This window comes from Macrotis lagotis, chromosome 1 (assembly GCF_037893015.1).
Source record: "Macrotis lagotis isolate mMagLag1 chromosome 1, bilby.v1.9.chrom.fasta, whole genome shotgun sequence".
In the NCBI taxonomy this organism is placed as follows: domain Eukaryota; kingdom Metazoa; phylum Chordata; class Mammalia; order Peramelemorphia; family Peramelidae; genus Macrotis; species Macrotis lagotis.
This window is the reverse complement of record NC_133658.1, coordinates 716918615-716932076: the sequence shown is the minus strand read 5'-3', so window position 1 is coordinate 716932076 and position 13462 is coordinate 716918615. Positions and strand designations below refer to the sequence as shown.

Sequence of the window (13462 nt, the reverse complement as noted above, 5' to 3'; positions counted from 1 at the left end):
ACCCATTCCTATTTTCTTTACCCAAACACAAAGTAGCAGAAGCCAAGCATTTATTCTCAGTAACTAATTTACAAACAACCCAGAAAAGAAGGTACAGTAGATTAACTCCCTTAGGTGTACCTCTATAATCTTAAACTAATGCTCCTAACCCTGACAGCATAGCAGTACATACATGGGCATGAGTAGAATTTAAGATCTAAACATATATGAACATGGTTTAGTGCACCAATGGTTTTAAAACCCTTCAACAATTTAAGTTATTGGGCAACATAAATGAAAGCTAGATGAAGATATTTCATTTCATAGTTCAAGATTTACTTCATTTTTTTTGAAACCAACATAAAGGCAAAAGTAATTCCAAATCAAACGAAATTATTTAGTGGGGGAAAAAAACTGCCAGATTAATCAGTTTGAAGAGAGGCATCAATAGGTATGATGGATATAAACTTTCTTAACACAGAAAAGGCATACTTGTAGGACTTATTTTTTTTCCTTCTGCAAAGTAAGTGAAATGTCTTCTATTCCAGTGAATGAATAAACATGATAACATATTACAATGCATTGTAATATTTATGTATTGCTGGTATTGGAGAAGCATCCCAGTTGGGGGAAAAATATGCCTTTTCATTTATATGCAGGCAAATGAAAATTTCCACAAGCTGAAACCAGAATGTGCGATCCTACACTGCTTTTATTGTAGCAAAACCTTGTTTCTTAACTTACATATAATTCATATTTTACTTACATTATGTACTTTAAAAATCCTGTCATAAAATAATTCAAAACTTAATCCTGCCTCCATCATTTGATTAAGAAAAGTATTTTCTTATCAATTTCATTAAAAATAGTCAAGACTCAGTCACCATGTGAAGAGACTTTTCCCTTTTCATATTCAATTATAAAATTACCTTGCCAGCACAGAGAACTCATAGAATCTTAATAGCTGGAAGGAACTTTTAAAAATATTGAAGTTCAGCTCCCACCCTCCCCCACCCCCACCCCCCACTTGAAAGTTGAGGAACCTGAGGCCTGGAGAAAAGTGATTTGCACATCACATAGCTAACTAGTGGCAAAGCATCCTTTTTCAGAGGGGAAAAAAAATTTAATCAATTTGATTAAAGACTGTTGCTTTTTATTCAATGGTAAGAAATTCCTAACTGAGCAGAGAATCCCATCTGCAGCTGTATTAAGAAATGATAATGCGATGTTGTTTTAGAGCTTTTACAAATCTCAGTCACTGGCATTCTAATTTAAGAATTTTACGGAGTTATCTTAAATAATATAAAATGAATATAGAGGAAATATTTCTTAAACCTATTACTTGTATGATATTATTTTACTGTTTCCAGAGGAAATATAACTGTCTCAAATCCAATTGAGTTTTCCTACAAAAGAAATGAATTTAATGAGAAGAGGGAGGGTCACTTTCCTCAAGAATAAAGAAATGCTTCAGTATTTAATTCAGTAACTAATATAAAATGTACTAGTGGTTTTGAGGATAAATTAATGCTCTGTAGTGGAGAGGTAGATCAATAAAATAAACATGCAGTATTTAATACGCTATAGTAAATTTAAACCCTCAAATTAGTATTTCAGAATCCCATTAAAGGCAGGATTACAAAGATAAATTGAAGAGCTTTACTTCCCAACATTCATAATTCACTTTTAAGCACATTGGTCAAAAACCAGCTTAAGTGAGTTTTGGCTTGTCTATTCTTCTAAGGACTTAGTTAAGAGTCTTACCTACCCAGGGCCTTATAGAATTTCTGGTCATTAAAACCTCAGTGCTAGATACAGGAATAGTGAGGTTCCAGTGTATTGGTGCTGGATTCAGCAGGGTTATTTTCAATTAGAATATTAATTTTGATTATATACATCTATTATTAAGCCTTGGATAAATTTCTATGGCTGATATAGCTCTAGAAAGAGAGACTGGAGGTACTTAACAGTTGCCATTTTAGAAAATTCAATACAGATTGTCTAGCAGGGATTTAATGACTTAAACTGATGTAAAATATCCTTGAGAAATTCAGAAAGATACATAAGAACATGCTAAAACACATATATACAGCTTTTTATTTTTAATGGAAAAATAAAGACAAAACTTTTAAAGTAATATTTACTTTAAAAAAAATCTTCCTCATTCATGGAAATTATAAAAGCAAAATGTTTTACATAAACTCTAAATTATCTTGTGAAACATTGCTACCTTTTTCAGAATCATAAGCTTATCTTAAAGATTTCCCACTTCTACTTCCATGTCAAATAAGCATTTGACATGATTAGTACTATTAACTATATATATTTATGTATTGTTTTATATATATATATATATATATACATATATATATATATATATATATACCATAAACACAAATTGAGTTTCTCAGAAAGTAAACTAAAGTAAAAATAAGCCCCTGCCGATAAAATTTTTACAATTCTTTTTGGTTCTAAATACAACAGAGTAAAACTTAAGCAATTCATTGTGATTGCTTCACATTTTCTCATACACAAACAGTTTTGATTCTTATACCTTCTGCAAAGCCAAGTATCATCTCAATGCAGTGCAGAAAAATTGACTACTTGGAAAGGAGAAAAGTTGGGAGACGACACAAAGCTTTTTATAGCTTTGTTGTAGGATAATTATAGCAACTGATGTCACAGAAACATTTCCCTGGTTATCACTAACTACTTTCAGTTTTTTAAGATGGTGAACTTGGGGGGTTAAAATAGTCTCTTAATTTTTTGCTAACACTGAACTCAACATAAGGGTCTACCAAATAACCAAAGTTAAAGAATAAAATAATGTCTGATGGGTACCAGATGTGGGGTATACTTTATTTAATGTGAAAAAATTTCTTGGACAAGAAGTGCTCCCTGATAACAACAACAAAAAAAAACCCAAAACACAACAAAAAAAACCAACCACTATAGCCAGTTTTATCTTTCAAGTGAAAAATATCAACCTCTAGAAGCAAGCATATAAAATGATGCCTCTAGCTTCACTTAAACCAACTTCTCACAAAAATATTAAGTATGAACATTTTAGTTTGAAGCACAAATAAAGGGGCCTCATATGCACTGATTTATTTATAAGTAAGTACTCCTATAAGTATCATTAGAAAAAGAGAAGTAAACTACATGGGAAAGGAAAGGAAGATGAATTATTAAGTGAAACTTCGACGGGCTTAGAGTAAATACACCACATTGTTGCTTAACTGAATCATAAAATATCCATATTTCTGTTAGAGCTGTACAGTGTATTTCAAGTAGAAATAAATACTAGTACACGCTAGAAGAGAAGGTTTAATAATCGATAAAAATGTACAAAAATATTCAAATCAGAAATGCTTTAGAATGTGTACCACAGAAGTCAATACTTCTCACTGAGTAGGGAAAAGTTTTCCTCAATGAAAAACTGGACAGAGGATACTTAAAAAAAAGAAAGGGAGAGAGGAAGAGAGAGAGAGAAAGATCTGATTTCTTTTTAAATCAAGACAACTTTTGTTAAAGAAAATGTTTAAGTCGACATTGATTTTTTTTAGACAAGGATATTGCAACTGTCACTTAAAATTTGGTGGCACATTCTTTAGTAGGTCCTTAAGGCAACATATTTAAATTAATTTACAATCTGATTTGATGTTAATTTCTTTTTTTAAACATCGCCTCATAAATAGATGTTCAAATAATGCCCTCACAATAGCCTTCTATTTTATTTATTCAGGTGCTCTTAAAATTAACAGTGGTGGCTATAATACAGCAGTGCCCATTAGCACTACTATATAGTTAAGGGTTTCCATCAAAAAACACCTATTTTTTTTTTAGTTCACCATAAAAATTCACATCAGTTAAACCAGTTAGGAAGTGCACAAAAAAGCATTTTGATCAGTTGCTGGTGCTTTTTTTGTACCACTATGCATCAAAAAAGGTTTCATTATATCTTCAAAAATCCAACTTCTGCAAATTTCAAACCACCTCACAAAAATGTAACATCATGGCATTGACTTTAGAAGACAAAAGAAAGGACATCTGTGGTAATCAATAAATCATCATCTCTAAATCTATTTTTCTGTACCCTAAAAAGGGGATTCAGAGTGATGATATGAAAATGATTCTCTATATAGAATCAAAAGTTTTCATGTTCATATTTGAATTTCCTCCTCTTTTGCAGATTTAAAGTCAACTCCACTGTAACATTATACTTAATGCACTTCTTGCTGTGATATAATTAAAACCCAATGTTGCTTCAATGGAATTTAAAACATCAGAATCCCTGTCCTGAACTAGACATTTTTTAATTATACTGTAAACAAATATTTGGTATAATTAATTTATTGATCATCATCCAGTTGCTCCAAGAGGGTCCTTCTCCGTTTTTCTAATTCCCCTTCACTCAGTTCACTGCCAGAAGTATCCCAATTACCCTGGAAAGACATTAAGAATTAAAGTCTTTTTAAAAGTCTTGAAATAACAAAAATTTATATTAAGATGAAAAGTTATATGGTATTTTAAAAACCTATTAATCCCTGTTGAGAAGAAAATTTATTAAAAGGTATCAGTTTTATGACACAAACTGATAAAGCTGGTTTTCAAAAAACTTTTAAACTTCTTAATATTGTCCACTTACCTTTCTTTGCTGCTTCAGAAGAAAAACAGGAAAAGGATATACACAACATATTAGAATCATGAGCACATTCCAATACGACACTTGTGCTCCTTTTTCAAATCAAGCAAGTGGGACTTTACCATGAATTATATTATCATAGCAAAAATCTATTTTCATTAGGTAAGACTTTTTACACTGTAGGATAAAAATCATAGAGCTAACTGCAAATTCATTCACTGTTCATAAAACTAAAGTCCAGGATACACACACTAGAAATTTATTGAATATTACTTTTTATGTGTTAATCTTTCCTGTTTTTGAAAATATACTATTCATTTTGCATTTTCTAAAATCTTGATTAAAGTCCTAAGTTAGATGCTATTTCTCCAGAATTAATCCAAGCCCCATGTCTAGTGTAATCAGTATGCTATTAGGGTTTACCTTATTTACATCAAATAAAATTTCAGTTTAATTTCTCATTCCACTTTGTTTCTTGAACACAAAGAAAAACTCTGGCATTAGGACTTTGTCTCAGATACTTACATAAACCTAGCCCACCCTTCAGATGTTTTCTCCTGCCAGATAGATTATCATTTTATGCAACTTTCCATGTGGTGCCTGAAAACAGTTCTTCAGTTGTTTGTGGTGGAACCTCCACCTGTTATATTTTAGAAAGAGCCTCTGGTTCTCTCTGTAGGTTTTTCATCAGTTTTCTTTCTCTAATTCTTTTGGATCACCTGAAGGTCTAGCATTATGAGGGAGAGTTAACTACACTGGAAATTTCTGAAAAAAAAGCAATGCTTAAAAAAATATAAAGTTTGAGATGCTCCACTTTCCGTTCTTTTGAGACATCTCAATTTATGAGACTATTTTCTCATCATACCTTCATACATCATTCTTTAAAGAAATAAGTTCTGCCATGTTGGATTTTCTAAGTTCTACAATAGTCTAAACATTATGTAAAAACAGCTGAGACTGCTGTTTTTCTTAAAATAATGTCTGTCCTTCATTCTTGAAGAAGATCATGACACCAGGGAGGTGATGTGGGGTGGTGTGCTCAGTCACCAGCCTCACTTTCTCCTCCAGAGTCATCTGAATCCAGTGGCTAGTTATGGATCCAGACAACTGGACATGGCTCTGGATACAAAGCAATCAGGGTTAAGTAACTTGTCAAAGGTCACACAGCTAATAAAGTCTTAAGTGCCAGAGGTAGGATTTGCACTCCCAGTCTCCTGATTCCAAGGCCAGTGCTCTATCCACTGGACCACCTAGCTGCCCCCTCAGACCCCCCTTGGTTTGTTTTGTTTTGTTTTTTAGGTTTTTGCAAGGCAAATGGGGTTAAGTGGCTTGCCTAAGGCCACACAGCTAGGCAATTATTAAGTGTCTGAGACCGAATTTGAACCCAGGTACTCCTGACTCCAAGGCCAGTGCTCTATCCACTGTGCCACTTAGCCGCCCCCATACATTATCTTTTCACTGGAGAGGCAGAGACAGAATTAAAAAATTAGCAAATCACTAGTGACTAAACCCACCTAGCCATCCCTCCCCTTGTTTTTTTTTTTTTTAGGTTTTTGCAAGGCAAACGGGGTTAAGTGGCTTGTCCAAGGCCACACAGCTAGGTTCCCCTTGTTTTTTTAAAGGATTTTATACTTGGCCTAAGACTGACCTCTAAACATCATTTAAATATGCAAATTCTGTATAAAGGAAAAATATACATTTGAGTTAATATTAAAAATACTTACAGAATCCTTTCCAGTCTTCTTCTTAGGTGATTTGTGTTTTGATTCTGATCTCTGCCTAGTTCTATCTTTTTCATTTTCTCGTTCTTTTTCTTTTTTATCCTTTTCTCGTTCAGCATCAGATTCTGGAGAATCCTACAAAAAGCATATCATTACTAAGCAAGTGCATCGCCATTTAAAAATTAATTAATCATTTGAGATATATCTTGTATGAAATAGGGTAGTATTCTATCAGATATGGTAAAAAGCAGAAATTTGTCTTTTGCTGGAAGCTCACAGCAAGAATATGTCATTACAATATTAAGAAATACTTTTCTGGCTATGGAGATACAGGTACACTAAAAAACACTGAATACTCTGAAAAACAATATGGAATTAAGCCAAGAAAGTAAAAAAATGTCCCCTCTGTGATGAATCCACTATTTTACTAGAGGTCTACTACTCCTAGGAGGTAAAATAAAGGTCAACTATATCAGATTATTTATAGTTAACTGGTAACAAAATAAATAACCATTACCTAGGAGGTGGCTAAAGAAGCTATTAATATGTAACTGTAATGGGCTACTTTGACGAATTTATAGGTAGAGGATAATTTATACAAACCGATACAAAGTCAAATAAATAAAACAAGAAACTATAAAAGGAAAAACCAAAAAACTCAAAACTAGGCACTTGATTATAAATAATCAAGCTTTAGTCTGAAGAAAAGCCATGAGGAAGCACTATGGATATAAACCATTAAATATATATTCAGATTTAAATGATATGTCAATTAATTTCAAACTACTTTTTTCACCCTCCTTTTATTTGTATTCATGTGGAAAGCCTTTCAGAGTCAGGAAAAGATAGTAGGAAAATTAGGAAAATTAAAATATAATAGGTTTAAAAGGGACAAGAGGGAATAGATATTTGTTTAACATTATAAAGCTGTGCCAATGAAAATATATTTTCAATTGTATAGTGTAAAGCCCTTAAAACTCCACCCAAAGTATTAAATTTCGTTTTGTAATTGAGCTAGTATGCTGGGATACTACTAGTACATCAAATGGTACAGAACTTAAATGGAAAATACTTTTTTTAAAGGGGAAGCAAAGAAGAAATTCTTGCAGCAATGGGACAGTGACTTGGATAATAGACTTAAGAGCTAAAAATTTGTTATTGCCTCCTTGTAATTTCTCACATATGAAACTCCAGCTTTGAAATAGTCATTCCTCTTGTTTTACCTTATCACCTATCTCTCAGGATTTCCTGGCCTTTTCAAAAAATTAGTTGACCCACAGTGGCTAGTGTCTTCCCTTTTAAAGTTAATTTGTAGGAGTAGCTAGATAGCCCAATGGATAGAGCACCTGGTCTTACACTCTTTGGCCAAATCACTTAATTTGTCTTGAAAAAAGTCAAAGAAAAAAAAAGTTAACTTGTGTCCTTATTACTACTTCATATTTATCTTGCTATTCATGTACATATTTTATTTCCATCTAGTCCTAGGCCCACACTAGAAGGTTCTCTCCATGAGGAAAAGACAAATTCTTTTTTGTTTTTTTAGGTTTTTGCAAGGCAAATGGGGTTAAGTGGCTTGCCCAAGGCCACACAGCTAGGTAATTAAGTGTCTGAGACCAGATTTGAACCCAGGTATTCCTGACTCCAGGGCTGGTGCTTTATCCACTACGCCACCTAGCCGCCCAGAAAAGACAAATTCTTACAAATGGATGCCTATTTTGCCTTTAGCCAGTACCCACGGGTCAAGTAAGTCAGATTTAATCCATTTCATTTCTCTATCCTGGAATGGTTTGTCCTGTCCTCAGTTAGCTTGGTGGTCCATCCTCTCCCAGGGGGCTCACTATATTAGTGCTAGACTTTCTGGGGACGACTAACTGGTTTTCACTCTAATTTGGCTGAGAACTCTTAAATTCAAACAATCCTCTAGCCTTACCAGTGGCAGGGACTAGAGGGATGTACCACTATATCATGTCTACTTTCTTGGTCTCAAGACCTAGAATTTAATAAAAAGATTGAATGACATTCCCCATTTGAAAAATAGGGTATGAACAGGAAGTTTTCAGATTTAAGAAATTAAAACTACCGAGTCAAAGGAAAAATGCACTAATCATTATTAATTAGAGAAATGCAACTTCAGTCAACTCTGAAGTACTAACTCATACCTATCAGATTGGCTAAAATGACAAAAAAGGGGAACTAGGCACACTAGTTTGCACTGCTGATGGAGTTGTGAACTGATCCATTCTGGAAAGCAATTTGCAACTATTCACAAAAATTAAAATACTGTGCATAACCTTTGATCCAGCAAAACAACCACCAGGTCTGTATTCCAAGGACATCATTTAAAAAAAGGGAAAAGACCCATATGTACAAAAATATTTAAAGCACCATTTTTGTAGTTGGAAAGAATTGGAAACTGAGGGAATGAACATCAATGGGGGGGTGGCTGAACATATTGTAGTATATGAATGTGATGGGAATACTATTTTTCTGTAAGAAATCATGAGCAGTTGGATTTCAGAAAAGCCTAGAAAGATTTGCATGAACTGATACTAAGTGAAGCAAGCAGATCCAGAAGAACATTGTATACATTTACAGCAACACTGCCGATGATCAACTAGCTCGTCTCAGCAGTTCAGTGAACGACCAAGGATAATTCTAAAAAACTTGTGATGGAAAAATGCCATTCACATCCACAAAAACCCTAAACCAAAACCATGAAGACTGAATGCAGACCAAAGCATGCTATTTTCACTTTTTAGGACTTATTTTAGGTTTTTTCCTTCTCTTTAGGTTCTTTTCATGTCAAATACAGAAACATGATAAATGACTGTACATGTCTAAATACAATTACTCACTGTTATTGGGAGGATAGCAGAAAAATGCAGTCAAAAACTTACAAAAACATGAACATTTGAAAACTATCCTTGCATGTAACTGGAAAAATAAAACAACATAAAAAATCATTGATTGATAACTGATGAGCCACCAGATGTGGATGGCTAACTTACAGATTTGTGTCGCCTCTTCTTGCTTTTCTTCTTATGCTTTTTGGATTTCTTATAACTTCTCTCTAAGAAAAATAAGGGCAAAAAAAAGTTAGCCTTTAAGGAAACATAAGTTCAAGTCAATTTAATAAGACAAAGAGAAAAGAAGAGCTCACCAGACTCAGCACTAGAAGAACGTTCAGAAGCAGATCGGGATTCTGATCGTTGCCTCTTTTTCTTTGAATGGCTGTCATCATCATCTGAATCTGAGCCCTAAAGGAAAAAATCATTTTAGATGTAAATTCCTGATGATTCTGTGAAAAACACACTTATGGTAATATTCTGTGAACTAGAAATCTTACCGATCGAGAACGTGAACGTTTCCTGTGATGTTTTTTAGATTTTTTAGAATGTTTCTTATTCTTTGAATGATGATGCTGACACTCATGCTACAATAGAAAAATGAAAATTAGATATTTTTAAGATAGAATTTGCACCCATTCCTAATGATCTACTAGAAGTGCATGAGAAAAGGTCAGATGAACATATCTAGATTACTATCTAGAAATCCTCAAAATAGGCATTAAAAAGCAATCACTTACACATGATTAGTCAAGATAATTTCCAAATTATAGTTTTAATACTAGCCAAAAAATTTCAATACTGCTTTCTTACCCAGTTACCTAGAAAGTTCAAATCGATAGTATAATAGAACGGAAGCAGGGGACCAAGTATAGATGCAGAATAAATGAGGCTAAATTGTTTTCTAATTCACTGAAACACAGCAACACTCTAGTCCAGGACTGTCCAAAATGTGGTCCCTTGTGGGATTATGAAGTGCTTTAGTAAATGAAGCCGAGCTACCACAGAGCTTTCACTAAAATGACAAATCAAAATAAGCTATTATTTAAATAAAAACTTTTAGTAAAGTTGGACAACCCTGTCCTAGGTTTAAAAGCACACTGACAACAATCATATATAAACAAGGATACCCTGGTTAATTTAGTTCCCTAAACTTCTATGCCCCTAAGCTTCTAGAATACATGTCCTCTACCACATAAAGATCAAAAGTAGGATTATCTGGTGGCAAAAGTTGTAAAACTCAAGTATATTGTTTTTCTTTCTCTACTGGCCATATTCATTTTTTCCTCCTTTTAAAAACAACTTCCAAACGAGAAAGAATTGGGTAGCTTCTCTAAGCTGATAAATACCAATGTGTCAACCTTTCCAAATATTTTCCATTCTTTTTTCTTTCAGCTGTGAAATGAAGGGGCTTGTAATTCATAGCCTCTGCAAAGTTGCTGGGAAACCAATAGTAGGCTATCTATAATGCCTTGCCTCATAAATCATATTTTGTCTAAGGAAAACCAAACTTTTTTAACATTAAAAAAGGCAGAGGCTAAATCGAAAGAATTTCTGATGCTACTCATACACATTAAAAGGCATAGGGTTTAAAAACCTATTTTCTTTATGCTCTCCCTTACTACCATGCCTGGCTTGAATAGTACTATACAGCACAGGGAGCATCATGTTTTTTCCCTCATTTCACAGTCTCATAATTCAAAACTCCCCCTGTCAAAAAAAACCCACCAAGGGGTCAAGGAACAGATGTTACTGATGTAGTAATGATAAGGAGACAGCAATAGTGTGAGATGGGATGATTTGTATTGTCAGGCTCTTGATTACAATTCCTTCTTTCCTCTAAATCATCATCCAGTGGCCAAAATGCTGGTGATGAGACACTTTGTATTTAGCTAAGATGGTCATATACAATAGATATTATTAGAGATGATCAGAACAGATGAAAACAGTCAACACTTAAAATTAGATTGAACAAGTCAATGAAAAGAGAAAAACCAATTAGTTTACTTAATATTTTTATAGGCAATTCAAGAAAAATTTTATTCATTGATGTCAAATTACCAATGTAACCAAATTATGTTTTATAATGAAGACATCAATAATAAATTACATTCTGCATGACATAGATGTATCAACTAGAGGAAAAAATTTTTAGTTGAGTTCTGACTGTTCAATGTCTCAAGAGAAAGATTCAGTCTAAATTTATTCTTTTAGCTATGAGATACAAATGCAATATGAAAATGGTTGGGCATATTTGTGTTTATCTCAAGTATTTTACAACTGCTTCATTTTTTTAGAATTTTTTCTAGTTTTACTATTTTTAATCAAGAAAAAAACTTTGAGAGATCCTGTCACCTGAAATACTCTACTTGGATGATATTTTAGGCAGGGTTTTATTTCCATCTAGATTTATTTTTAGCAAGTAAAACATGACCATAACTTTCTATTTTGTGACCTTTTAACTATGTTCTATAGTGAAAAAGTAGTAAAAAAAAAAAGGATCCTTACAACCTCATACAGGAGATGATAGGTAGTACTCAAGTCATATAACAGGGGTGTTTATTGTACTTGTACTGATAAAATAAACCTATTTAATATAAGAAAATAACCTCATATCTGTGGACTGAAGTATATATTTAATACTTACAAAACAAAAAAGACCAACAACATGCTGCAAATATATTATCAATGGAATAAAAGACAGTTACTAAAACTAGTTTAAAGTTACCTCAAGCACATGCATAAAATCCTTAAATATCCTTTTTCTTTCAGATTCGAGAGTGATGTCTTCAAATGCCGGTTCCTTTACAAATCTTTCTCGAATCTAGATGAAAAGTACATAATAACATTACTAAATAACATAAATGAAGTTATAATTTTCAAAATTAAAAATAAAATAAGATACTCTTCAACTCCCTTCCATGTTTATATAAAAAAAAAGATAGTTCCAGTAATCCTCAAAAAAGTGTAAGTTAAAACAAGTGTTATTAAAAGTATGAGTAACCTACACATTTTTCTTCTCACATTAAGCAGGGTTAACTATCTTCAATTTTCACTTAAGCTAAACAATTAGACAAAGAATAGTAAAGTAAAATGAATGAGGACTATTTTGCCAAGAGAATACAGTATAAGGAACACTGCCTTCTGGAGTAAGAGGTCTTATGTTCAAATACTGGCTCTGTTACTGGTTATCTATTTGACTTGGAAAAGGGCTCTTTCCAAGCTTTTAATCTATGATCCTATGATCTTCATGGTCTTCAGTAGCCCTACCTGTAAGATGAGGACCCTAGATCTTGAAGGACTCTTAAATCTATGTCTGTAATATATATGGTTTTGCAATCTATCACAATGTTATAAAAGAACTAAGTTGTACAAATACAAGAAAGACTAAATACGTACATCTTCCCAGACTGCATCCAATTCTATCGGGGGAGCAGCCTGTTTCAACATACTCTTGAATGCAGACTCTTTTCGTTTCATCTTACGAGCCTCTTCCTTTTCTCTTTCCCGTTCACGGGCTTCTGCCTTTTCTAACAACTAGAGAAAAGATTTCTATCTTAGCAGTACATACAGTTTAAATTCATATTATTTTGACACATTGTGAATTCTAAGACGAAAAATAGCATCACAATAATTTTAACTGATACAGCTTTAACACTGATACATGACAATCCAAGGGGTTTTATTTTCTCTACCTTGCAAAAAACAAGTATCATCCATGATGCTTGTCCATTGTTCTCAAAGAAGACCAGGCGATCATTGGACTAATTTTTATAACTTATATATTAACTTTATCAATAGAAATTTCTGTAAGCTAAGACAATAACTTACACTATTAAAAGCCAATTTGATGTTTCCAGCATCTAATGTTGTGGATCTTTTAGTTGAACTGATTACTGCAACAAAATCTTCAAAAGTAGTATTTACTTCAACCAGAAATCCTTTATCCTATAAAAAAAAAATCTTATTTATATGAGAATTACATGAAATCCAATTTATAAGAGTTCTCAAATACATAGTTGTTTACCATCTTAAGCCACTCAATGAAACATTTCATCTCTTTACCTTTAGGATGTCTTTTATTATCTTCTTTTCATCGTGATAACGTGCTTTTAGATCCTCAACATAAAACTTGAAAAGATCAAGTGCAGTTGATCCTAATGAAAAAACTAGAGAAGTCAAAAGCTAGCTCTAACCAAAGAGCTGCAATTACTTTTTTCATTTAGAAAAAAAAATCTCCCCCCCCCCCCACAACAACCCCCACCCCCCAC

General features: G+C 33.1%; 1 protein-coding gene across 8 annotated transcripts in view; it reads right to left on the bottom strand.

The window, feature by feature from the left end:
• Positions 1-4318: 4318 nt before the first annotated feature.
• PRPF40A (pre-mRNA processing factor 40 homolog A) overlaps positions 4319-13462 on the bottom strand; it is a 49593-nt gene continuing 40449 nt past the window's right edge. For 4 of the 8 annotated variants that reach the window (XM_074215963.1, XM_074215961.1, XM_074215967.1 and 1 more), the window contains 9 exons: positions 13257-13360; positions 13023-13139; positions 12591-12728; positions 11920-12015; positions 9692-9778; positions 9506-9602; positions 9354-9415; positions 6349-6480; positions 4319-4424 (listed from right to left, as the gene is read on the bottom strand). In XM_074215963.1, coding sequence (XP_074072064.1) covers positions 4332-4424; positions 6349-6480; positions 9354-9415; positions 9506-9602; positions 9692-9778; positions 11920-12015; positions 12591-12728; positions 13023-13139; positions 13257-13360 — 926 coding nt within the window. In that variant the 3' untranslated portion in view covers positions 4319-4331. The remainder of the gene's footprint in view (positions 4425-6348; positions 6481-9353; positions 9416-9505; positions 9603-9691; positions 9779-11919; positions 12016-12590; positions 12729-13022; positions 13140-13256; positions 13361-13462) is intronic. The other 4 variants (XM_074215964.1, XM_074215962.1, XM_074215968.1 and 1 more) reach the window with 1 other exon arrangement.